At 41.6% G+C, this 27,767-nt stretch overlaps 2 protein-coding genes across 3 annotated transcripts in view; both read left to right on the top strand.

Moving 5' to 3' along the window:
* ift88.S (intraflagellar transport 88 S homeolog) overlaps positions 1 to 10,793 on the top strand; it is a 46,552-nt gene extending 35,759 nt beyond the window's left edge. For both annotated transcript variants that reach the window (XM_018250291.2, XM_018250292.2), the window contains exons 24-26: positions 2,181 to 2,241; positions 7,989 to 8,099; positions 10,537 to 10,793. In XM_018250291.2, the coding sequence (XP_018105780.1) occupies positions 2,181 to 2,241; positions 7,989 to 8,099; positions 10,537 to 10,658 (294 nt within the window). In that variant the 3' untranslated portion in view covers positions 10,659 to 10,793. The remainder of the gene's footprint in view (positions 1 to 2,180; positions 2,242 to 7,988; positions 8,100 to 10,536) is intronic.
* Positions 10,794 to 17,031: 6,238 nt separating this feature from the next.
* il17d.S (interleukin 17D S homeolog) lies at positions 17,032 to 27,495 on the top strand. Its single transcript, XM_018250290.2, has 3 exons — positions 17,032 to 17,567; positions 20,569 to 20,876; positions 26,483 to 27,495. The coding sequence occupies exons 1-3, from the start codon at positions 17,550 to 17,552 to the stop codon at positions 26,805 to 26,807; spliced, it is 651 nt and encodes a 216-aa protein (XP_018105779.1). The 5' UTR covers positions 17,032 to 17,549; the 3' UTR covers positions 26,808 to 27,495.
* The last annotated feature ends 272 nt before the right edge of the window (positions 27,496 to 27,767 follow it).

Here is a 27,767-nt window from a genome sequence, read left to right as displayed (position 1 = left end):
GGGGACTTTGTACACATTTTATTTAAGAGTTTTGCTTGCATTACAGTCATTCGTGAAACTTCGGTAATTAGAGGCTTTTTAAGGGTTGGGCAAAGGGGGTATTTATATATATATACCATATATACTCGAGTATAAGCCGACCCGAGTATAAGCCGAGGTACCTTATTTTACCAACGAAAACTGGGAAAACTTATTGACTCTAGTATAAGCCTAGACACAAATACAGCCCTGTCTCCCAGCAGCGCACATTCTGCCAAAGCGACCCCCCCCAGCGATCAACCGGACTTCTTTGCAAAGTTGATGGTGACAGAGAATTGCCAAACGGATTACTGTGTGCATTGTCCCACTGTCCCACTACCATGTGCAGAGGGTGCTGTTTGATATTGCCATCACTGGTAATCTTTCGTATAACCAACAGAGGGCGCTGTGTGATATTGCAGTCACTGTTATTCTTTCATATAACCAACAGAGGGCGCTGTGTGATATTGAAGTCACTGTTATTCTTCCATATAACCAACAGATGTCGCTGTGTGATATTGCAGTCACTGTTATTCTTTCATACAACCAACAGATGGTGCTGTGTGATATTGCAGTCACTGTTAATCTTTCATATAACCAACAGAGGGTGCTGTGTGATATTGCAGTCACTGTTATTCTTTCATATAACCAACAGATGGCGCTGTGTGATATTGCAGTCACTGTTATTCTTTCATATAACCAACAGAGGGCGCACTGTTATTCTTTCATACAACCAACAGATGGCGCTGTGTGATATTGCAGTCACTGTTAATCTTTCATATAACCAACAGAGGGCGCACTGTTATTCTTTCATACAACCAACAGATGGCGCTGTGTGATATTGCAGTCACTGTTAATCCTTCATACAACCAACAGAGGGCACTGTGTGATATTGCAGTCACTGTTATTCTTTCATATAACCAACAGAGGGTGCACTGTTATTCTTTCATACAACGAACAGATGGCGCTGTGTGATATTGCAGTCACTGTTAATCTTTCATATAACCAACAGAGGGCGCACTGTTATTCTTTCATACAACCAACAGAGGGTGCTGTGTGATATTGCAGTCACTGTTATTCTTTCATATAACCAACAGAGGGCGTACTGTTATTCTTTCATATAACCAACAGAGGGCGCTGTGTGATATTGCAGTCACTGTTATTCTTTCATATAACCAACAGAGGGCGCACTGTTATTCTTTCATATAACCAACAGAGGGCGCACTGTTATTCTTTCATATAACCAACAGAGGGCATTGTGGGATATTGCAGTCTCTCCCCAAGTGTACTGTTGGTATAGGAATGATTAAAAGTGACTGCAATCTCAGCTACTCTGGTCGGGTTCCACCGACCGGAGTATAAACCGAGGTAGACTTTTTCAGCACATTTTGGATGCTGAAAAACTCGGCTTATACGGGTGTATATCCTTCACCCCCATCATCACAGGGATGTCCAGCCTTCCTTGTGTGTTTTATGATAATCTTCTTCAGATGTGAAAAGGGGGAGGGGTCTATTGACAATGGAGGTGTGATCCAGGTATGGAACCGGGTACAGAAAGGCCACCTCCCATACACTACATTTATATATTAATAATCGAAATTTTTTTAAATAATTTCCTTTTTCTCTGTAATAATAAAACAGTTGCTTGTACTTGATCCCAACTAATACATCTTCTAGGCAAAATAAGCCCCCATATAAGATATATTGGATCTAACTGTCAATGAATATCTGACACCCAACTGCTGAATGAAGACAGAATGAAGAGAAACAGATGCTGAGAGAGGAATAGTGAAGATAAATTTGATTATTTCAGAAACAATGCAGAATATTTAATTGCTTATATTTAGAATGTTTCTTATTTCAGTATGATGAAGCTTATATTACATTTTCATTTTTGCGATAGTTCCCATTTAACTGGAGGGCTTCCTGGTTTGTGATGGAGAGGAGTATATTTTGTCAATATCAAGCATACAAATGCAAGTCACATTTTACTTCCTGTGTGAACTGCAAATAAATGTTAGTTTCACCTAACAGTGGTGGCTCTGTCCATAATCTCACTTCCTTTTAAACTCATCTGTAACTCCACCTTGTCTAGGAAGATTATTGGCCTTGAATTTTTCCTATGGATATGAATATATATAATATTTCCCCTCATCTTACAGCGTGAAAAATCTGGCAGCTCCCGGAGTCGAAGGGATGGAAGAGAAGGGAGTGCTAGCAGTGGTAAGTATTGCTGCAGGCAGCCAAAGATATCATCTTTATTCTTATTTTATTATTCTTTATTTATATATCAGTCCTTTACAGAGATTTTATATATATATATATATATATATATATATAGATATATATATATATATATAGATATATATATATACTCACTCAAATATGCTGACACACACCAGGATTTTTCTTCAAGTGATTTATTTTATTTTATCGACGTTTCGATCCCCAGGGGGATCTTTATCAAGATAACAACACACTCAAATGTGAGAGATTATAAAGACTCACCATCAGTGACCCAACACCAAAACACCTCCCACATATTCAATTAAGATGGTTAACCCCTCGTGAACCTTTTGAGGTAAATGGTCAGTTGTACAGGACAATCTGGAAAAGAAAGTGCATGGTGCCATAAATACATATTGTTTTATACATAAAACGTGTAAAAGATAGTTTAAAATGTATTACAAATAACTTTAAAACACCTCTTAAAAACATAGTATCAAATCACCATTTAAAAACATTATAATAACAAAATTTCTGTTTGCATATAGATATCTTCCACTTTTTTGATTCAATTCTTTTTAAAGTAACAGTAAACCAATCCCTTTCCATATATAGCGCGTTAAAGGAAGAGATTATATGAACAATATTCGTTCAGGCCATTGGGAGCAACCGTATTTAGTGTCTTAATCCAAAAAATCTCCCTTTGTGACAACAGGCGGTTCCAGTTCCCTCCCCTGTTTGGTTCAGGGACCATATCTATGCCCATAAATCTAAGCGTGGGTAATCTATGTCCCATTTTTAGGTAATGTTGTGGTAAGGGTAAGTCTGATGCACCAGTCTCAAATGCCCGTTTTATAGAAGACCTATGGTTACCCATACGTTCACGCAGCGTATTCTGTGTTTTTCCCACGTATGATAGACCGCAGGGACACGTTATCATATAGATAACGTGTGTTGAGGTACAGGAAATGCGGTGCTTGATTTGTATTTCTTTTCCCGTATGGGGATGCCTAAAGGACATACCTGTTGTCATAGACCTACAGGTGGTACACCCTGCGCATCTGTCTATAAAACGGGCATTTGAGACTGGTGCATCAGACTTACCCTTACCACAACATTACCTAAAAATGCGGTTGCTCCCAATGGCCTGAACGAATATTGTTCATATAATCTCTTCCTTTAACGCGCTATATATGGAAAGGGATTGGTTTACTGTTACTTTAAAGAGAATTGAATCAAAAAAGTGGAAGATATCTATATGCAAACAGAAATTTTGTTATTATAATGTTTTTAAATGGTGATTTAATATATGTTTTTAAGAGGTGTTTTAAAGTTATTTGTAATACATTTTAAACTATCTTTTACACGTTTTATGTATAAAACAATATGTATTTATGGCACCATGCACTTTCTTTTCCAGATTGTCCTGTCCTGTCTTTATAATCTCTCACATTTGAGTGTGTTGTTATCTTGATAAAGATCCCCCTGGGGATCGAAACGTCGATAAAATAAATCACTTGAAGAAAAATCCTGGTGTGCGTCAGCATATTTGAGTGGATATACAATTTTTCTGTTCAGCACCCAGGTACTCGTACTTGCAGTGTGTGCCCGAGCCTTCGCATGTGTGTGTATATATATATATATATATATATATATATATATATATATATATATATATATATATATATATATATATATATATATATATATATATATATATATATATATATATATATATATATTTACATCAATTTCCCGTGAAGTGGCGCTTACAATCTAAGGTCCCCTCTCTCTCTCTCTCTCTCTCTGCTTAAAATGGACTGTGTGGGAAATGGCCTTCCCATAATTCAGAGCTTTCTCGATAAACGATTTCCAACCATTCCATACCATTGAGTTTTCATTTTTTGTAGCACCAATGAATTGGGAACTGTAGATTAGTACATGATACAAAAGGTATGGCAGCAGCAAAAATTTAACTAATAAGCATGTTCTGGTAGATAGATGTTGGGGGTTGCAATATTACAAACTCGCTTGCTGGCTATCCCTTGGATTACTGTACCACACCTATAACTGTTTTGCAGTTTGTAAATAAAAAAACTATAAAAATAAATAAATAATGAAGACCAATTGAAAAGTTGCTTAGAATTAGCCATCCTATAACATACTAAGGGGCAGATTTAAGAAGGGTCGAAGTGAATTCGAGCGAATTTTCGAAGTAAAAAAATTCGAAATTCAAAGTAATTTTTTGGATACTTCGACCATCGAATAGAATACTAAGACTTCAAATTTACTTCGACTTTGATCCGAAGTAAAAATCGTTCGACCACTCAATAATCGAAGTACTGTCTCTTTCAAAAAACTTTGACTTCCGTATTTCGCCAACTTAAACCTGCCGAATTGCTGTTTAGCCTATGGGGGACCTCCTGTGTGTTTTGCTAAGTTTTTTTAAGGATTCGAAGGATTTTTTGGGAAAATCGTATGAATCATTTGTTTCGAAGTACGATCGTATGATGTATAAAATCCTCCGAATTCGAATGTCGGAGGATTCTATTCGACGGACGAATTTCAAAGTTTTTTCGACTTCGAAATTTGACCCTTGATAAATCTGCCCCTAAAAGTTAAATTGAAGGTGAACCACTCCTTTAAGAGGACTACCTAGGTGAAGCCAGGATCTGATTTTGGTAGAACCCTCTGTGTAGATCAGACATGGGGTGATAGGTTAGAATCCAGGTTCTAACAAAGGCACAATTTATCAGATAAGCAAAATAATTTGTTGAAGCTCAGGATCATTGCATCAGAAGGAGAGAATGCCGAGTATTCCTCACTGCCCAACACATGAAAGTAATTATTACATCAGCAGCCAGGGCTTGCAGGCTAGTCCCTCTTTATTAACCCTTCAGTTATTGCAAGAAATATAAGTACAAAAAATGATGGAATGTCGTCCATTACTAATAATCTGTTGCAGAAACAACACACCCCTTCTACTAATGTTTCATCTATCATTATACTGAAAAAAACTCTGCAATGGTGTAGATTTAAAAGAATCTGTGTAAAAATAAAAACTGGGTAAATAGGCTGTGCTAAATAAAAAATGTTTCTAATATAGTTAGTTAGCCAAAAATGTAATGTATAAAGGCTGGAGTGACTGGATGTCTAACATAATAACTTCCTGCTTTTCTGCTTTCCTGGTTTCCACTGATTTACCAGGCAGTAACCAATCAGTGCAGTGTTTTTGAATCGGAGCTGAATGCTGAGGATCAATTGCAAACTCACTGAACAGTTATGTCCCATGTGGCCTCCCTTATAATCACTGACTAACTCAGAGTTAGTGAGCTGAAAAGCAGGAAGTAGTGTTCTGGCTATTATGTTACACATCCAGTCACTCCAGCCTTTATACATTACATTTTTGTCTAACTAACTATATTAGAAACATTTTTAGCCTATCTATTGACCCAGTTTTTATTTTTACACTGAACTGTTATTTTAAGCAACAATACAACGTGCAAACTATGGACTGGTGCTGATAGATATGGGTTCCACTGGCTTACAACATGAGCCTCCTTTGCTTAAATTATTCCTCCATGACAACTACATGATCCAAATTCTACTTCATTACATGATTCAGGTGGCCAGGAACAGGCACCCTGTATACAAGCCCCCCGGTGTTACAGGAGATCACACACATTGCTGATGTCATTGGTTAACGTTGCACAAAGCTGGTTTGATGTTATTTGCATAGGAGACTTGCAGTGGCCTGAGCTGGTATAAAAGTCATAGCTAAGATTCTTTGTAGTGTTATCACTTAGCTGCATGTCATTAAGGCTACACTACATTCTGGCCACTGCAGCAGTAGTTGGCGATTGGATTATTTCTCTTAAAGTAGGTCCTGCACTGGTAATGTTGGTTCCAAGAAAGATACACATAGTTTCTCTTTTATAAAAGATATTCCATTTTTATACGATATTAAACAGGGGCCCATTTACTTAGTTCGAGTGAAGGAATAGAGGAAAAAAAGTTTGAATTTCGAATGGTCGAATATGGCTACTTCGACCATCCAATGGGCTACTTCGACCATCCAATGGGCTACTTCGACCTTCGACTTCGAATCGAACGATTCGAACTAAAAATCGTTCGACCATTCGATAGTACTGTCTCTTTAAAAAATTCTTCGACCCCCTAGTTCGCCACCTAAAACCTACCGAGGCCAATGTTAGCCTATGGGGAAGGTCCCCATAGGCTTCCTAACAATTTCCTGATCGAAGGAATATCCTTCGATCAATGGATTAAAATCCTTTGAATCATTCGATTCGAAGGATTTCATCGTTCGTTCTAACGATTATTCCTTCGATCGTTCGATCGTAGGAATAGCAGTAAATCCATCGACTTCGATATTCGAAGTCAAAGGATTTTACTTCGACGGTCGAATATCGAGGGTTAATTAACCCTCGATATTCGACCTTATGTAAATGTGCCCCTAAACGTTCAAAAGAAATTAAATGGAGTTAACACTTTTTTCAGTTAAGTTGATTTCAGACAGTTCACCTGAAATAAAGCCGTTTTCCAATTACTTTCTATTTTCTATTTGTGACTGATTTCTAATATTAAAAATGCAAAGCTTCACCTTTTCACCTTCTAAGCTGCTCTGGGAAGGGGGGGGGTCGCTGACTTTTTAACTGTTCTAAATTGATACATTTAATTGATACATTTCTTATCTTTGTCCCTGCTGAGCAGAATCTCTGGTTTCATTAAAGGCAGCTGTTAGAATTGATACAATAGTTGCTGATATCCCACAGATACTGCTGAGAAATGTATCAACTAATTAGCAAATTGTAACAGTTCAGAATCTGCACCTGGATCACTGAGCTGCCAGACTGAGAGACCAGAGACACGAACATTAAGCAGGTTATTTACTAAACTCGGAATGCAAAAATCATGAAAAAACGAATTTTTTGGAATTTATTAAACCCTGAGGATGGAAAAGTCAGAATCAGAAATTCCGGCTTCTCAGACCTGTCGAGGTTGCATATAACTCAATGGGAGAAGTCGGAGTTTTTGGGTGAAAAGTCCAAAAAATCGTGAAAATCTAAGCAAACCAAATTTTCGTGAAAATGTAACAATAAATAAGTGTAAAAAATCCGAGTGGATTTGATCGGAGTTTGTAGCAGAAAATATTGAGATAAATTCGGACAGATTTATTAAGGTTCAAATTGGAAATTAAAATTTTCGAGTTGGATTTTTGATTAAAACTCCCAATTTTGAGTTGGGAATAATTTGAATTCGAGATTTATCATATCTAGACTCTGGGAACAATTCAAATTTGACTATTTGTCCCCTAAAACCTGCCGAGTTTATGTAGAAGTCAATAGCAGAGTCCAGATATTAATAGCTGTCCTGACTTTAGTCAAATTCTAGTCGAATTCGGTAATATTAGTTAGAGTTTTAGATATTAGAGTTTTTACTTAAATAATATACTATTTGAATTTCGAGCTCATTCGAGTTCATTCAAATTAAAAGAAACAACTCAACATTCGACCTTTGATAAATCTGCCCCTAAAATTTAATTTTGAAAAACATTTTTAAAAAGTCTTTTCTTTATGGTGAACTAATAACTCAACTAAAAAAGTGTTTGTAAGGTGAAACCCCCCTTTAAATGATGTAGAAGTGTGTGATAGAATATGTTAGTGAAACAGTCAGTGTTCTTATGCCTAATATTTACATTTGTTTATTCTCAATATTGTTTCTAGACAGCGGCCAGAGCAGTGGGACCAGTGCTAAAGGAGAACGTCTCAGTGCCAAACTAAGAACTCTACCTGGATCAAACGACCCATATGAAGTCAGCAGCTCTAAAGAGATAGGTATGGATTTCCTTTAGCCCCTAGAGATAAAGTTGGGCTGTGGAAGTGATTGTGGCTCACACTCTCATCATACACACATTCAGCTGCCTGTGTCATGTATATAGAATTGCAAAACCACACTCTGTAATTACTCAAATTTCACTTAAAGGAGAACAAAACCCTAACAATGAATATGGCTAAAAATGCCATATTTTATATACTGAATTTATTGCACCAACCTGACGTTTCAGCTTGTCAATAGCAGCAATGATCCAGGACTTCAAACTTGTCACAGGGGGTCACCATCTTGGAAAGTGTCTGTGACACTCACATGCTCAGTGGGCTCTGATTGGCTGTTGAGAAGCTAAGCTTAGGGCTCGTCACTAATTATCCAGCAGAAAATGAAGTTTGTCTGTAATATAAGCTGATGCTACAGGGCTGATTATTAAATTCTGATACTAGTTGCACTGGTTTCTGTGCTGCCATGTAGTTATTATCTGTATTAATTACTAATCAGCCTTATATTGTGACATTTCTATTCTATGTGTACTGTATATTGTGAGTGGGTCCCTAAGCTCAGTAAGTGACAGCAGCACAGAGCATGTGCAGTGAATCAGCAGAAAAGAAGATGGGGAGCTACTGGGGCATCTTTGGAGACACAGATCTTTACTGCTAAAGGGCTGTGGTTGCCTTGGGCTGGTACAGAAGCCAAAACATAATGTACAACATTTCTAGCTACTTCTTTAGTTTAACTTTCCTTGTCCTTTAAAGATAGATAATTCACTTATTTATTCATATGCAGAATGTGTGTAGGAGGGTTCTGGATAAGCGGTCTTCTCATAATATGGAGCATCATGCCGAAAGGTTGCTAAAAAAACATTTTAATGTTAGAATGAACTAAACTAACAATCCAGTTTTTATAAGTACAGGATAATATGTACAGTCAAAACTGAAGAGTTTGTTTAAAGGGAAATTAAGCACCCGCTCAGGGCCCCCGGGCAACTCAGGCGCCACTGTCTTCTACGGAGTTCCGGGCGTGCGGAGGGGGGGGGGCCCTGGTGTGGGACATGCAGCCGGGATGTGCAGCCGTTATGGTACTGGGTATATTTATCAAAGAGTGAAGTTAGAGGTCGCCACAGTCCTCTGGAGTGAAACTCCTGCCACTCTCCATTCATTTCTATGGGGTTTTTAAAAGAGTATTTATCAATAGGTGAAAGTTCATCCTTTGATAAATACGCCTATCAAAATGACAGAATTTCACTCTAGGGGACTGTAGTGACCTCTAACTTCACTCTTTGATAAATATACCCCATAGCCTGCAGTATCTGCCTGCTTTCTGTAGCGGGAGCCAATTACAAACACGCTTACATGGTGAGTAAGAGTGATGTCACTGCTAGGTGCTATAAAGTCCTTGTTTCTCATTGGTGTCCACTTTTTTGTACATTGCTGTATTTTAAAGCTTCGTGGATAACAGGTTTGTGGATATTCAATATCTGTACCATGTTTGTTTTTAGTCTATGTCCCTCCAGCTGATTTAAAGGTCTGTACTTTCCATTGCTGGAAATGCAATAGTGTGTTTGGTGCATTTGGCCTTGTGGCTGTGAATATCTTTTACACAGTTACATATAAGTTGTGTTTGCAAAAAGGCACACGTCCACTGAATCCTACCTAACGTCTTGTTAATCCATAGAGGGACTTAAAGGGATACTGTTGTGGGAAAAAAATATATTTTTCAAAACTCATCAGTTAATAGTGCTGCTCCACTGAAATCCATTTTTCAAAAGAGCAAATATATATTTCATTTTGAAATCTGGGGTGGGGCTAGACATATTGTCAGTTTCCCAGCTGCCCCCAGTCACGTGACTTGTGCTCTTATAAACTTCAATCACTCTTTACTGCTGTACTGCAAGTTGGAGTGATATCACCCCTCCCTTTCCCCCGCAGCAGCCTAACAACAGAACAATGGGAAGGTAAACAGATAGCAGCTCCCTAACACAAGATAACAGCTGCCTGGTAGATCTAAGAACAACACTCAATAGTAAAATCCAGGTCCCACTGAGACTGATTCAGTTACATTGAGTAGGAGAAACAACAGCCTGCCAGAAAGCAGTTCCATCCTAAAGTGCTGGCTCTTTCTGAAAGCACATGACCAGGCAAAATGACCTGAGATGCACCTACACACCAATGTTACAACTAAAAAAATACACTTGTTGGTTCAGAAATAAAGTTTATATATTATAGAGTGAATTAGTTGCAGTGTAATATAGAAATAAAAACGACATCATAAAAATCATGACCGAATCCCTTTAAAATCTGAAGCTGTCTGGGATCAGAAGGGGCAAAGTCCTTCCTTTGCAAATGCCACAAACCAGCGCCTTGTCATTATCATCATCATCATTTCTGCTCTGTGTGTTTCCCAGTGTGACCATCAGACGTCCAACTTATTTTCCCATTTTAGATGCATCGTACGTGGATCCTCTAGGTCCACAAATGGAAAGGCCTAAAACATCAGCAAAGAGGAGGGCGGAAGAAGAAGAATTTGCAGATGAAGAGTTAGGAGAAGACCTGCTCCCAGAATGATCATTCACAGATTAGTCATTTATTCTATTCAATCTACTTCTGGGTTTATTTTATTTTTTTTTACTTTTATGTTTGTCACAATAGAATTGAAGATATTGTATATAAGGCACAGTTTTAAATAAACGTTAAAATCTTTGGTTTGTCAATTATTATGTCATGATTCCTTGGCTGGAAAGTGCCTAGAGTGCTTGGGAATTTTTTTATGGGAAGGAAGGAAAACCTACCTACAATCACAGGGCCCCTTCTGAATGGCACCAACTGGGATTTGCAAAACGACGTACAGGTATGGGATCCGTTATCCGGAAACCCGTTATCCAGAAAGCTCAAAATTACGGAAAGACCATCTCCCATAGACTCCATTATAGTTAAATAATCCAAATTTTAAAAAATGGTTTCCTTCTTTTCTGTAATAATAAAACAGTAGCTTGTACTTGATCCCAACTAAGATATAATTAATCCTTATTGGAAGCAAAACCAGCCTATTGGGTTTATTTAATATTTACATGATTTTCTAGTAGACTTAAGGTATGAAGATCCAAATTACAGAAATATCCATTATCCGGAAAACCCCAGGTCCTGAGCATTCTGGATAACAGGTCCCATACCTGTACCTGCCTAAAAATGTAGAAAGTGGCATCTTCCAACCCCTCTTCGGTACTCTACACCTTATAGTTAGGTACATCGATAAATTCCGTTCTGCGACTCCCAATTGGTTGTGCAGTTCTGGAGAGGGGGAGGCCTTCAGAGGGAACCTGGGGTTGTAGGTAGGGGTTTATCCCAATTTTTGGACAACAATTGATTGCTGCAAGTGTGATGGTGAGGTCCATGTTTGCATGGGATCCAGTCGCGATGCTGAATCATTTAGAGGCACATTTATCAAAGGTCGAATTTTTAAAAACTGTCATAAACTCCCATGAACTCGTAACTCAACCTATCGGAATTTATTTGAAAAATCGAATTTCCATAACGTGGATGAATAGGATTGACCCGAAAACTTGAATCAAATTAGATTTGATTTCTGGAGAAAAAACTCGAATGTGAGGAAGGCTGCAAACAACTCCAAATTGATCCCAGGACGTCTTCCATTGACCAAAACAGCAATTAGGCAGGTTTTAGGTGGCAAATATTCGATTTTGAGTTCTTAAAGAGCCAGTGTACGATAAATCTAGAAAATCGAATTCGAATTTTTACAAAAAAAACTCGAATTGAATTTTAACAATTCCCTAGTTGAATTTGACAGTTTTGGCCATAAAAAAAACTTGAAAATGGGAAATTCGATTTTTCACTTCAACCCTTGATAAATGTGGTATCCAGGAGCCCTATTTGTCTGTAGCTTTATACAAGGCAGCTTAAAAGGGCAAGTGGTCTCCTAAAGCGAGACAGCAAGCTGGGCCCCAAATTGACCAAAAGAAAAACAACATCAGGGATGCAGCAACCGGCAGGGGCGTACGGGCAGATTCGGGGGGATTTTGTCGCCTGGTGACTAATCGTCTCTTCTGCGGGGCAACAATTGCCTGTGCAATGCACTCGCTGCACTTGGATTTCTGAAGTCGCCCGAAGTTTCTCATTATAGCAGGTCGGAAGGCAGTTGGGAAGATTGTCGCCCCGCAGAAGAGGCAATTAGTCACCAGGCAACAAAATCTCCCCAAATCTGCCCGTGTGCCCCTGCCCTAAATCCTTAAATATCAACATTCCATGTGAAAGTTCAGCTCTTGAGCCAGAGGATACAGTGAATTGTAGTTCAACAACAGCTGGACAGGTTTATAATGCATGGGACATTTCTATTAGAATAATGTATTGCTTACTGGATACGCTTAACAGGCTTCCCTGCCAGTAAAATGCAATGTAGAAGAGCGTAATTAGTCCAAGAAGAATTTAGTTTTTTCACCTGTTTCCATAGCTCCAGCTTGTCACTCATTAAACTGCCTGTTTCCAGCAAGCGGCCATGTAACGCCTTACACATGATTGTAACTGCAATGGAAACACTTAGAGACTTGGCTCTGCCCCATCTATTAATCCTCTGAAATGCCACTAATATTCACCACAGCCCTTCCTTGATATGAAACATGTTTTCCTGTGTAGGTCTGGGCCACACAAGTCAATCTGTAGCACCAGATGGGAACAGCCGCCAAAATCCACTCTATACGTGTGATCACCCGGCAGTGAGTAACGGCTTGGAACTGTATGTGGCTGTGACTAAAGGGCAGATTTATTAAGAGTCGTATTCAAAATTCAAATTGTTAATGGTCAAAACTGTCAAATTCAACTAGGAAGTTATTCAAATTCAATTCGAGTTTTTATCGATTTGAGATTTATCATACTCTGGCCTTTTAAGAACTCGAATTTGACTATTCGCCACTAGTGATGGGCGAATTTGCGCGATTCGTGGTAGGCGAATAAATTCGCAAAACGCCCGCGAAAATTCGCCGAAAAAATTTGCGAATTTTTCGGCGAATCGAAACGGCGCAAATTCGCCCATCACTATTCGCCACCTAAAACCTGCCGAATTGCTGTTTAAGTCAATGGGAGCCGTCCAGGGATCAATTTTGATTTGTTTGTAGCCTTCCTGAGATTCGAGGTTTTTTTCGGAGAAAAAACTGGAATTTCAAATTTGAGTTTCGGGTCAATTTAATTCATCCGAGTTTGAAAAACTCTATATATTTTTTTTTTTTTAATAAATTTAGACTGGTCGAATTTAGAATTTATGGGAGTTGTGGAGTTTTTAAAAACTCGTATGAATTCGAAATTCGACCTTTGATAAATGTGCCTCTAAGGGGCACATTTGTCAAGGGTCGAATTTAGAATAAAAAAAAAACTTTGACCAAAAAGACCAAATGAAATTAATTAAAAAAAAAATCATTTTTTTTGGGTAAATAGGGCGTTTTCATTCGGATCGTACGAAACAAAGTAACATCGTATTCGATTCAAAGTTTTTTTCTAAAAGTCCACCAATTGACTCATAATGGATTCTAGGAGGCCCCCCATAGGCGAAAACAGCAATTCGTCAGGTTTTAGATGGCGAATGGTCGAAGTTGAATTTTTAAAGAGACAGTACATGATAAATTTCCAAATTTGAATTCTTTGCTAGGGTCCATATTACCCTAGCAACCATGCTTTGATTTGAATAAGAGACTGGAATATAAATAGGAGAGGGTGTGACTAGAATGATGAGTAATAAAAAGTAGCAACAAGAGCATGTGTTTTTAGATGGGGTCGGTGACCCCATTTGAAATCTGGAAAGAGTCAGAAGAAGAAAGCAATTTGTTTCAAAACAATAAAGAATAAATAATGACAGCCAATTGAAAAGTTGCTTAGACTTGCCCATTTTATAACATACTCAAACGTAGCTGAAAGGTGAACCACCCTTTAAAATATGCTTTTCTTTTGTGCTCAAACCGTATCAATTCAGAGAGAGAATGGAGCCTGGTTGGTAGGGATGCACCGGACCCCCGAATCCTTCTCGAAAGATTCCGCCCAATACCGAATCCTAATTTGCATATGCAAATTGGGGGTGAGAAGAGGAAAACATTTTTTACTTCCTTGTTTTGTGACAGTCGTGTGATTTCCCTCCCCGCCCCTAATTTGCATATGCAAATTAGGATTCGGTTCGGCCGGGCAGAAGGATTCGGCCGAATCCAAATCCTGCTGCAAAAGGCCGAACCGAATCCTGGATTTTGGTGCATCCCTAGTTGGAAGCATGTGACCATTCCACGAGCTGATGTTTTGGTGAAGAACTCCCAGGTGCTGCTCTAGAGTTTCTCTTAAGTCTTCAGCTGCATCAAGATCTGTTTTATTTTCTGTGCTACAAATTAGTCAGTCCAATAAGGATTAATTATATCTTAGCTGGAATCAAGTACAAGCTACTGTTTTATTATTACAGAGAAAAAGGAAATCATTTTCAAAAATCTGTATTATTTGGATAAAATGAAGTCTATGGAAGATGGCCTTTCCATAATTCAGAACTTTTTGGATAACGGATCCCATACCTGTACCAATAACAGCAGCCCCTGGCTTCCATGGCAAAACAGATTCCACTTCATCACGGTGGCTTCTCATGAGCCTAATGGTGGCCATACACGAGCAGATTAAATCTGCCAATATTTATCCTTTAGACTGATTCTGCAGTTTATCTGCCAATGTTTCGAGGCTTCCTACGGGTCTCCCGATCGATATTAGACCAAAAATATTGATCTGGGAGGTTTGATTTTTCTGGCAACGGCTAGTTTCAGTCGCATAGTTAGAGGGGTCTGGCACACTCCTATCCCTTTCCTCCCGCTCACTTCCTGCCCCGCCCACGTCCCTCCCCGGTTTTCATCCCCTTCCTCGCCAGTAAGAGAGCGGCTGGGGAGGAGGAGCTTTCTTATTAACCCATTCTCTTTGTTGTAATCCGATCATTCAGCCATAGGGCCGACTTCGTATTAACCCGTTATCGCCCTGCCGTTGGTGAGCATATCGGGAAAGATCCACTCATTTGGCGACCCCGAGCTTGTGAATTGTTTGGTTAAAGGGCATGTAAAGTCTGAAATAGAATAAGGCTAGAAATGCTGTATTTTGTATACTAAACATAAACATGAACTTACTGCACCACAATCCTAATCAAACAAATAATTTATGCTTTCAAAGTTGGCTACAGGGGGTCACCATCTTGTAACTTTGTTAAACATCTTTGCAAGACTAAGACTGTGCACATGCTCAGTGTGGTTTGGGCTGCTTAGGGTTCGTCATAAACAAAGCTGCTTGAGTTCTGCATGGCTGGGAAGTAAGGCGGGGGCTCCCCCTGCTGTTCATAAGTATGATTGTTTCCCTGCTCAGCAGTTAGGGACCATCTGACAATTCCTATCCACAGCAGTAAATGAAGGGAGAATTTCACTGCATACAGTCAGGTTTCTTATAAAAACGGTACACATTTTTTATTTAAAGTATATTGGAGATAGGTTTCTTTTTCATTAAAGAAAGTAAAAAATGGGATTTTATTTTTTTTGCCGTTACATGCCCTTTAACATGGGAAACATCCGCTTTCAGTAACATTTGTACAATCAGTGGCTTGAGCATTTTGCAAAAGGAATTTATTCGGTCAGGCCAAATTGGCAGCAGTTTTATCCTGCTCTATTGCTACCAATGAATGGCATCTAAATTATACTTTGCTCTTGGCTGCAACTGCTCCCATGTGTTTCCTTCTGCTTGTAAATACCCCACAGGGACCATTACGAGGGGCCTCCATTTAGCAAACTGACAACTTGCATCTTTCTAAGTCAGTTGTGTTTAATCTTAAATACGCACAAAATCCAGGATGGGAGTCAGCTGAGTCGGTGCGTCCCTAAACCCATTGTGTGTGAATGAGACATTGTGTATATGTTGTATATATATTGTATATGTTGTATATATTGTATATATTGTATATATTGTATATATTGTATATGTTGTATATATTGTATATATTGTATATGTTGTGCTCCTAATTCCCACATCACAGGGAACAGGCCGCTCTCCCTCTGGCTGGAACTGGAACTTCTAACAGTTTATGCTGCTGCAAATTTCATATAAATAAACCAAAGTGATTCCCTGAAGACACCATCCAAGTAACCCTCCCAGTGTGCGTGTGTAGAATTATTCTTATAGTTTGGGGCCAGGTTGCCGGGACTTCTATCCAATCGTAGTCCTGTGAGAGAGTGTAAGGGCTGGGAGCGAGAGCATTCAAGGGCTGTGAGCGAGACAGTGCACGGGGTTGGGAGCGAGAGAGTGCAGGGCTAGGACTAGGAGCGAGAGAGTGCAAAGGGCTGGGAGTGAGAGCGTTCAAGGGCTGGGAGCGAGAGAGTGCAGGGCTAGGACTAGGAGCGAGAGTGTAAAAGGCCTAGGAGCGAGAGCATTCAAGGGCTGGGAGCGAGAGAGTTCAAGAGCTGGGAGCGAGAGAGTGCAGGGCTAGAAGCGAGAAAGTGCAGGGCTAGGAGTGAGAGAGTGCAGGGCTAGGAGTGAGAGACTAGGGCTAGGAGTAAGAGACTGCAGGGCTAGGAGTGAGAGAGTGCAGGGCTAGGACTAGGAGCGAGAGAGTAAAAGGCCTAGGAGCGAGAGAGTACAAGGGCTGGGAGCGAGAGCGTTCAAGGGCTGGGAGCGAGAGAGTGCAGGGCTAGGAGTGAGAGAGTGCAGGGCTAGGAGTGAGAGAGTGCAGGGCTAGGAGTGAGAGAGTGCAGGGCTAGGAGTGAGAGAGTGCAGGGCTAGGAGTGAGAGACTAGGGCTAGGAGTAAGAGACTGCAGGGCTAGGAGAGAGAGAGTGCAAGGGCTTGGAAGTGAGAGAGTAAAAGGGCTGGGAGTGAGAGAGTAAAAGGGCTGGGAGTGAGAGAGTGCAAGGGCTAGAAGTGAGAGAGTGCAGGGCTGGGAGTGAGAGAGTAAAAGGGCTGGGAGTGAGAGAGTGCAGGGCTAGGAGTGAGAGACTGCAGGGCTAGGAGTGAGAGAGTGCAAGGGCTAGGAGTGAGAGAGTTCAAGGGCTGGGAGTGAGAGAGTTCACGGGCTGGGAGTGAGAGAGTGCAAGGGCTTGCCAGCTCCAGCAGAACCTTTTCTGCCCCTCTTTGCTGCCTCATTTGGAACCAATATCACCTGCCTTCACTTTCATTTTATCTCCTCTCCAAAATTATTCTCTCATCCTGCTTTAATAAGCCAAGCTGTTACTTGTCATCTCATGGTTGGTTGGGCTCTCTGTCTTGTATCTCTCAGCTTCTTTCCCATAAAGCTCAAACCCTTCTGACTGTGCTTTTATATAATACTGACCAGCTTGTCTCTCCCTCCCCTAAATCCCACCCCACCAGCTCCAGCTCCGCTGCCCCCCTTTCAGCTGCCTCTGCTCTTCCAGGTAATCCGTCTCCTGTCATTCTCTGCCTCACTGCTCACACCAAAAGGATGAAGAGCAACAGCAAGGTAAAGGGGAGTGCACCACAAAGATGGGGGGAGAGGGTTCTAGTTTAGGTGCAGAGGATTTCAGCCTCCTTGTTCATGCAGTTGTGTCCAGCGAGGGCAAGGGTTAATAAAGCAGGGGGCTAAAGGCAGGGGAAGGACAGTTAACTGTTTGTATGTGTTGGTGGTGCTGCTGCTGCTGCGGAGGGAGGAAAATTGAGCAGGCGTAACTCTCTATGGAACATTGTAACTTGTCATGTTCTTAAACTTCTGTTCATAGCTGGGGAGGCAGTTAGAGAATAGGGGGCCCTGACACTGCAGGGGGTCTACTTTCTCCTATTCGGGGGGGAGTAGGGAGTTATATAAATCTGCAGTGTCCAACCTACAGCCCTGACGTTTGCTGAAGGGCCACAAGTTGGACATTTATGTGCCAGTAGGAAATGTTTGAGTCGAAAGTGGGAAAAGTTACTTGCCAGTTTTTTTTCTCTTTGCTTCTGTTATTATACAGTATAGTATATATATTTATATTATATTTTATGTCATTTGTATGTTTGATTTTTACTCCCCTCTGTTGAGTATGCTGGTGCTTTATGAATGCATGATGATAATAATAATAATAATATGTTATGAATGGAAAATTACAACTTACTGTTACCCCAGAAAACCATGTAAACATTAAATAAACCCAATAGGCTGATTTTGCTTCCAATAAGGATTAATTATATCTTAGTTGGGATCAAGTACAAGCTACTGTTTTTTTTATTACTGAGAAAAATTATTTTTAAAAATGTGGATTATTTTATTATAACGGAGGCTATGGAGCTTTCTGGATAGTGGGTTTCCAAATAATGGAAGTGTACAACTGTTATGTGTAAGTGTGTGCATTACAAGGGAGTTTTACGGGATATATAATATTTGCTAATTCCTTCCTGGAGGCTGCTGGGAAATACACAGATATTATTCAGGAGCCTCCTGACTTATAGAAGCAGTGCCAATCAATGACGCGGTGCTACTGGGGCTGAGAAGTAAAAGTGACCCATTTCAGGGGCTGCTAGAGGGGAGGGGTTGTGTTTATTTAGGTTCTGCTGAGCCATGACATGGGTAGGGTTGCCACCTGGCCGGTATGTTACTACCTGGCCAGTAAAAATGGTGGTTGATCCCAATGTTATTAATAGGGAAAATAGATAAATATATAGGAAGGCCGGTATTTTTTTCCGGAAAAGGTGGCAACCGTAGACATGGGGCTACCGGGTGGCCATACACGGGCAGATAAAGCTGCCGATATTGGTCGTTTGGACTGATTTGACAGCTTATCTGCCCGTGTATGGGGGCTTCCGACGGGTCTTCCCGATCGATATCTGGCCACGATATCGATCGGGAAGGTTGGATTTTTACCCGACCGACCCGTCGGAGCCGCTTGGCGCATCGTAATTCGTTCGTTCGGCCATACGGCCGAACGCTCGAATTACCCCCGATATAGCCATGCCGTTAGTGGCATATCGGGGAAAGATTCGCCAAACGAGCAGATCTTTAAGTCTATGGCTACCTTAATGGTATGTTGAGGGGAAGGACAAACACTTTGTTGATGTTCTACATGGGCTGCAGAGAGAGAGAGCAGTTGTACTGAAGATATATATATATATATATATATTATATATATATATATATACGTGTGTGTGTGTGTATACAGGTTACAGGGCAATGTTGAGATACTTGAGTCTGGTGGGGGAGAAGCAGTGCTAATCCCTTACAAGTAGTTCTTGGAGACAGAGAAGCTGTGCTCATCCACTGAGGAAAACCTCAGATAATGGTGACGAGCAGCATGGGGCCTAAAGTCAAAGAAGAAATTGGGGCTACTCCCCAAAATTTGCCACTACAACAAGGTATTGGTCATATCCACTTTACCACGCCACTCCTATTGCATAACTCCAGATATGCCAGTAAGATCATTGCAGAAAATGGTTTCAGAGCATCGCATTAACCCCAGACATGCCGGTAGGATCTATGCATAAATTGGATTCAGAGCATTGTATTAACCCCAGACATGCCCGTAGGATCAATGCAAAATTAGATTTAGAGCATTGTATTAACCCCAGACATGCCAGTAGGATCAATGCAAAATTCAATGCAGAGCATTGTATTAACCCCAGACATGCCAGTAGGATAAATGCAAAATTGTATTCAGAGCATTGTATTAACCCCAGACATGTCAGTAGGATCAATGCAAAAATTGGATTCAGAGCAAGTCTGGACTGGGATTCAAAATAAGCCCTGGCATTTTAAGTACACAGAGGCCCAATAAGACCCCAACCAGCCCAATTAATAGTGACTATTTATGGCATCATACAGGTTGTCAGTCTGGGCCTGATTCAGAGCAGAACATATCAGTAGGATTAATGCAGAAACTGGATTCAGAGTGCATTAACCCATCACATGCCAGGATCAATGCAGAAAATAATTAGTGAAATAACTGCTGTGAGAAGTTAAAATTGTGTCTAGGGGTGCCAGGGAAGGCAATACTGCTTATTATACTTCTTATGCCTCATGGTCTTCCATCTTGTCTGCCCTGCATTCGACTTGTACTTATTCCAGAAACCTGCAGAATATTTGCTTGCTCTCTTCTAAATGATATGCTGGCTGGGTATACAGTATTTCCACACCTGTACCTATACAGCAAACCTTAAGAGAATCATTATTTCTTGGAGTCATTATTAATGCAGTCGGGGAATATCCCCTTTTATTCAGCCACCAAACATGGCATGTTTGGTGGCTGAATAAAAGGGGATATTCCCCGACTGCATTAATCAGCGTGTGTGCGGATCCGTTTCTTATACACATTGATCATAATTTATAGAGCACCATTGTGTTACACAAAGCCTTACAGAGACTGATTACTCTACACACCACCTCCTACCCCATATAGTACTATGTACTAGTAGTAGCACATGATTATACAATAATTAATACTATCTGAGCATGGCAACAGTGTATATCTTAACTATGCTTTATGAATGTTGTCCTGCAGGTGTGGATACTTAAAGCAGCCCTCATGCTACTATTTGGAATACTGATTGCAAGCTGTGATGGTTCCAAACCAGTTAAGCGGCCTCCACCAAAACCCAGGAACTGCGCAGATCGGCCAGAGGAACACTTGGAACTGGTGTATGGGCGACTGGCTGCGGGTATGCTCAGCGCTTACCATCACACACTACAACTGCAGCCACTAGATAAAGAGAATATCAGCTGTCCCGCTGGCACCCAAGGTGGAGGTGCAGTCGATGGAAAGCAGCGTCTGCCAGTTAATATTCACAGCATATCTCCATGGGCCTATAGGTAAATGTGCAGGCACTTCCTTACTACTTCTGTACTTGTTTGATAAAATAAGATTGTAATGCTAAACATTTAGCTTGTTCATTTTGGAATACAACATGGGTAATCGTTGGACTGACAGACATTTGTTCCTTCATATGGAGAGTGTCCCATAAACTTTGACATTATCTAGCATCCATCCTATCTCTGGGAAAGGAGGAGTGTGACTGTGGGATAGCAGGTATAGTAGGGAGAGATGATGTCTATAGTAACAGTGGATAATAGTCTCTGGGAAGGGAGTGTGACTGTGGGATAGCAGGTATAGTAGGGAGAGATGGTGCCTATAGTAACAGTGGATAATAGTCTCTGGGAAGGGAGTGTGACTGTGGGATAGCAGGTATAGTAGGGAGAGATGGTGTCTATAGTAACAGTGGGATAATATTCTCTGGGAAGGGAGTGTCACTGTGGGATAGCAGGTATAGTAGGGAGAGATGGTGTCTATAGTAACAGTGGATAATAGTCTCTGGGAAGGGAGTGTGACTGTGGGATAGCAGGTATAGTAGGGAGAGATGGTGCCTATAGTAACAGTGGATAATAGTCTCTGGGAAGGGAGTGTGACTGTGGGATAGCAGGTATAGTAGGGAGAGATGGTGTCTATAGTAACAGTGGGATAATATTCTCTGGGAAGGGAGTGTCACTGTGGGATAGCAGGTATAGTAGGGAGAGATGGTGCCTATAGTAACAGTGGATAATAGTCTCTGGGAAGGGAGTGTGACTGTGGGATAGCAGGTATAGTAGGGAGAGATGGTGTCTATAGTAACAGTGGATAATAGTCTCTGGGAAGGGAGTGTGACTGTGGGATAGCAGGTATAGTAGGGAGAGATGGTGTCTATAGTAACAGTGGGATAATAGTCTCTGGGAAGGGAGTGTGACTGTGGGATAGCAGGTATAGTAGGGGAGAGATGGTGCCTATAGTAACAGTGGATAATAGTCTCTGGGAAGGGAGTGTGACTGTGGGATAGCAGGTATAGTAGGGAGAGATGGTGTCTATAGTAACAGTGGGATAATAGTCTCTGGGAAGGGAGGAGTGTGACTGTGGGATAGCAGGTATAGTAGGGAGAGATGATGTCTATAGTAACAGTGGATAATAGTCTCTGGGAAGGGAGTGTGACTGTGGGATAGCAGGTATAGTAGGGAGAGATGGTGTCTATAGTAACAGTGGATAATAGTCTCTGGGAAGGGAGTGTGACTGTGGGATAGCAGGTATAGTAGGGAGAGATGGTGCCTATAGTAACAGTGGGATAATATTCTCTGGGAAGGGAGTGTGACTGTGGGATAGCAGGTATAGTAGGGAGAGATGGTGTCTATAGTAACAGTGGATAATAGTCTCTGGGAAGGGAGTGTGACTGTGGGATAGCAGGTATAGTAGGGAGAGATGGTGTCTATAGTAACAGTGGGATAATAGTCTCTGGGAAGGGAGTGTGACTGTGGGATAGCAGGTATAGTAGGGAGAGATGGTGTCTATAGTAACAGTGGATAATAGTCTCTGGGAAGGGAGTGTGACTGTGGGATAGCAGGTATAGTAGGGAGAGATGGTGTCTATAGTAACAGTGGGATAATAGTCTCTGGGAAGGGAGTGTGACTGTGGGATAGCAGGTATAGTAGGGGAGAGATGGTGCCTATAGTAACAGTGGATAATAGTCTCTGGGAAGGGAGTGTGACTGTGGGATAGCAGGTATAGTAGGGAGAGATGGTGTCTATAGTAACAGTGGGATAATAGTCTCTGGGAAGGGAGGAGTGTGACTGTGGGATAGCAGGTATAGTAGGGAGAGATGATGTCTATAGTAACAGTGGATAATAGTCTCTGGGAAGGGAGTGTGACTGTGGGATAGCAGGTATAGTAGGGAGAGATGGTGTCTATAGTAACAGTGGATAATAGTCTCTGGGAAGGGAGTGTGACTGTGGGATAGCAGGTATAGTAGGGAGAGATGGTGCCTATAGTAACAGTGGGATAATAGTCTCTGGGAAGGGAGTGTGACTGTGGGATAGCAGGTATAGTAGGGAGAGATGGTGTCTATAGTAACAGTGGATAATAGTCTCTGGGAAGGGAGTGTGACTGTGGGATAGCAGGTATAGTAGGGAGAGATGGTGTCTATAGTAACAGTGGGATAATAGTCTCTGGGAAGGGAGTGTGACTGTGGGATAGCAGGTATAGTAGGGAGAGATGGTGCCTATAGTAACAGTGGATAATAGTCTCTGGGAAGGGAGTGTGACTGTGGGATAGCAGGTATAGTAGGGAGAGATGGTGTCTATAGTAACAGTGGGATAATAGTCTCTGGGAAGGGAGTGTGACTGTGGGATAGCAGGTATAGTAGGGAGAGATGGTGCCTATAGTAACAGTGGATAATAGTCTCTGGGAAGGGAGTGTGACTGTGGGATAGCAGGTATAGTAAGGGAGAGATGGTGTCTATAGTAACAGTGGATAATAGTCTCTGGGAAGGGAGTGTGACTGTGGGATAGCAGGTATAGTAGGGAGAGATGGTGCCTATAGTAACAGTGGATAATAGTCTCTGGGAAGGGAGTGTGACTGTGGGATAGCAGGTATAGTAGGGAGAGATGGTGCCTATAGTAACAGTGGGATAATATTCTCTGGGAAGGGAGTGTGACTGTGGGATAGCAGGTATAGTAGGGAGAGATGGTGCCTATAGTAACAGTGGATAATAGTCTCTGGGAAAGGAGTGTGACTGTGGGATAGCAGGTATAGTAGGGAGAGATGGTGTCTATAGTAACAGTGGGATAATAGTCTCTGGGAAGGGAGTGTGCAGGGCCGCCATCAGGGGGGGACAGGGGGGACAAGCGTACCGGGCCCGGGCATGAAGGGGGGCCCGGCAGCGCTGCATTTTGTTGAAGATCCGGGCCCCCCTTACGAGCGCCCGAGCCGTACGTCATTCCTCTTCAGTGCCGAATGCGGAAGTGCCGAAAAGCCGAAGCCGATGCGCCGAAAAGACCCGAAGTCACGGAAAAAGCCGAAGTCACGAAGCGCCGAAAAGACCCGAAGTCACGAAAACAGCCGAAGCCGAAGTCCTGAAGCAGCGCAAAGACCCGAAGTCACGAAAACAGCCGAAATTGAAGTCCTGAAGCGGTGAAAAGACCCGAAGTCACGAAAGGAGGCGAAGTTGAAGTACTGAAGCCATGAGTTCAATTCTACTGAACACCAGTTTGTGTTTTTTTTTTTTTTTAATCCCCTGGCCACCAATGTATTATTTTAATATTCTATAGGCCCCTGCCACCAATCTTTTTTTTAAAACTTTTGTTTTTGGGGCCCCAATTTTTTTTTTAACTCGTAAGGGGCCCCTTGCCACCATTGTTTTTTTTTGTTTTTGTTTTTTAAAAAAAAAATTAATTTTCTTTTTGGTGGCCCCAAATTTTTTTAACTTGTAAGGGGGCCCCTGCCACCAGTTTTTTTTTTTTCAAAAAATTTTTTTTTTCCAAATTTTTTTTTTGGGGCCCCAATTTGTTTTTAACTTATAAGGGGGCCCCTGCCGCCAATGTTTGTTTATTTTTTAGTTTTTTTTTACATTTTTTTTTGTTGGGGCCCCAAGTTTTTTTTAACTTATAAGGGGGCCCCTGCCACCAATGTTTGTTTATTTTTTAGTTTTTTTTTACATTTTTTTTTGTTGGGGCCCCAAGTTTTTTTTAACTTATAAGGGGGCCCCTGCCACCAATGTTTGTTTATTTTTTAGTTTTTTTTACATTTTTTTTTGTTGGGGCCCCAAGTTTTTTTAACTCATAAGGGGGCCCCTGCCACCAATGTTTTAAAAAAAAAAAAAAAAAAAATTTTAATTTTTTTTTTTTTGGGGCCCCAATTTTTTTTATAAGGGGGCCCTGACCATCAATAGCTTTTTACAATTTGTGTGGGGGGGGGTTACTTTTTTAGCGCTGATGTCTGTGTGGTCTTTTAACTGCGATGTGGGCGGGATATGGGGCGGAGCTTGGTCGTCAGTGTGGGCGGGGCCCAGGGGGCCCCAAAAATTTTGTTGTACGGGGCCCCGTGATTTCTAATGGTGGCCCTGGGAGTGTGACTGTGGGATAGCAGGTATAGTAGGGAGAGATGGTGCCTATAGTAACAGTGGGATAATAGTCTCTGGGAAGGGAGTGTGACTGTGGGATAGCAGGTATAGTAGGGAGAGATGGTGCCTATAGTAACAGTGGATAATAGTCTCTGGGAAGGGAGTGTGACTGTGGGATAGCAGGTATAGTAGGGAGAGATGGTGTCTATAGTAACAGTGGATAATAGTCTCTGGGAAGGGAGTGTGACTGTGGGATAGCAGGTATAGTAGGGAGAGATGGTGTCTATAGTAACAGTGGGATAATAGTCTCTGGGAAGGGAGTGTGACTGTGGGATAGCAGGTATAGTAGGGAGAGATGGTGCCTATAGTAACAGTGGGATAATAGTCTCTGGGAAGGGAGTGTGACTGTGGGATAGCAGGTATAGTAGGGAGAGATGGTGCCTATAGTAACAGTGGATAATAGTCTCTGGGAAGGGAATGTGACTGGGATAGCAGGTATAGTAGGGAGAGATGGTGCCTATAGTAACAGTGGATAATAGTCTCTGGGAAAGGAGTGTGACTGTGGGATAGCAGGTATAGTAGGGAGAGATGGTGTCTATAGTAACCGTGGGATAATAGTCTCTGGGAAGGGAGTGTGACTGGGATAGCAGGTATAGTAGGGAGAGATGGTGCCTATAGTAACAGTGGATAATAGTCTCTGGGAAGGGAGTGTGACTGTGGGATAGCAGGTATAGTAGGGAGAGATGGTGCCTATAGTAACAGTGAGGATAATAGTCTCTGGGAAGGGAGTGTGACTGTGGGATAACAACAGGTATAGTAGGGAGAGATGGTGCCTATAGTAACAGTGGATAATAGTCTCTGGGAAGGGAGTGTGACTGTGGGATAGCAGGTATAGTAGGGAGAGATGGTACCTATAGTAACAGTGGATAATAGTCTCTGGGAAGGGAGTGTGACTGTGGGATAGCAGGTATAGTAGGGAGAGATGGTGCCTATAGTAACAGTGGGATAATAGTCTCTGGGAAGGGAGTGTGACTATGGGATAGCAGGTATAGTAGGGAGAGATGGTGCCTATAGTAACAGTGGATAATAGTCTCTGGGAAGGGAGTGTGACTGTGGGATAGCAGGTATAGTAGGGAGAAATGGTCAAGGTTGTGTTAATGTACAGGCAAGTTTAGGCTATAGACTAGGAGCCCAGTGTGATCAGGGGCCAATTTCTATTTCTTTTAATTTTTGTTCTGAGCAGCTGCTGGGAGAAGAAGTCAGGCAAGACAAGTGGGGGCATGTAGATCCAGTGACATCATTGGTGCAGGCTGAACCTGACTCAGTATAGAGAGTGTAAGGAGCACTCACTGGTGCTCTTTACTCCTTCAAGTCTTCTGCAAGATGGCGGTGCCCAGGGGAGCCACATGGGACGAAGTGACATTCTGATGCTAATGCGTCAAAACGTTCAGAGTCAAAGCGTGACATCATCAGGCGTAAAAATTTCCCTTTAAAAGGACGCCTGAGGCCTACAGACATTGCCCACTGGAATAATTTTGTGTATTTCTTTTATTTCCATAGGATTTCCTACAATCCCACAAGATACCCCAAGTACATTCCAGAGGCATACTGTCTGTGCAAGGGCTGCCTGACGGGACCCCTCGGAGAAGAGAACTTTCATTTCCGCAGCTTGCCAGTCTACATGCCCACTGTGATCCTGCGCCGCACCTCAACCTGTGCCGGGGGCCGTTATGTCTATGAAGAGGAGTATATCACTATCCCAGTGGGCTGCACGTGTGTCCCGGAGCAGGAGAAGGGCGCGGAGTCAGAAAGTGTCAACTCCAGTTTAGAGAAAGAAAAATTTAAACTGCCTCTAAATAAAAGTGAGAAGCCACTGGTTAACTGAACAGCTTGGCTACAACAGACCCATCATGCGGCCAGTGTACAAGTTGTTTAGTTTCCTCTTTATTTATGGCAAGAGGGGTCTATGGAAAGGAAGGTTCTTCCATCAGTCTGGCCATGGCAGGAATGTTTATACAAATGTGCCACAAATAGATTGCAAGCTCTCTCTGCCAAAAGGTATTTATGTGAATCTCTGAAGGGCTGAGCTGATTAGTAGTGGATTACCCATCACCATAGTTAAGACATCAATGATATGTAGACACTGTGTTCAATGTATTTCAAATCTGTAAGATAAATAGTAAACTCATATCAATCTAAGTGTTTATACACAGTAACATAGGACGTTAGGTTGAAAAAAGACACACGTCCATCAAGTTCAACCTTTTAACTCTATTCTATTTTATACGTGCAGCGGCGTAACTAGATATTACTAGGCCCCATAGCAAATTATTCTACAGCCCCCCGAAAACGACTGAACGTTTCACTATTTTAGCAGTATTTATTGAAATTGTATATGAATTAGGGTCTCATGGGGCCCCTATATCTGCTTGCTCTGTAGTTACCCCCCAGTATACATGGAATAAGTTACAGTATGTTCTTGGGCTTTAGTTCTTTCAGTACGTGGCGATGTAATTATGCAGTGCTGCAGAGCACATCTCATTTCTATATGTACAATAAATAAGATATTTACAGTACGTCGTGTCTAGGGGCAGCCAGGCCTTCTCTCAACAGAGCTGTCCATATGGAATGGGCTAGGAGTGCGGACTTCACCAGTATGGAGGGGCCCTGATAGAAGTTTGGCCAAGAAAAAACCCCTCCTCAACACAGTTGATGTCCAAAACCTTCCCACAAGTTTATCAGCAGTTCCTTTGAAGTAGGAATCACAAACCTGTAGATTCAAAGAGAATTATTACTACCAGGTCCTTCTTGACAAATTCCCTTGGTGGCTTCTCAATATTGGCTG

Source organism: Xenopus laevis, chromosome 2S (assembly GCF_017654675.1).
Source record: "Xenopus laevis strain J_2021 chromosome 2S, Xenopus_laevis_v10.1, whole genome shotgun sequence".
NCBI classification, from domain to species: Eukaryota; Metazoa; Chordata; class Amphibia; order Anura; family Pipidae; genus Xenopus; species Xenopus laevis.
The sequence above is the reverse complement of the archived record's forward strand: the minus strand, read 5'-3'. Positions and strand labels throughout refer to the sequence as shown.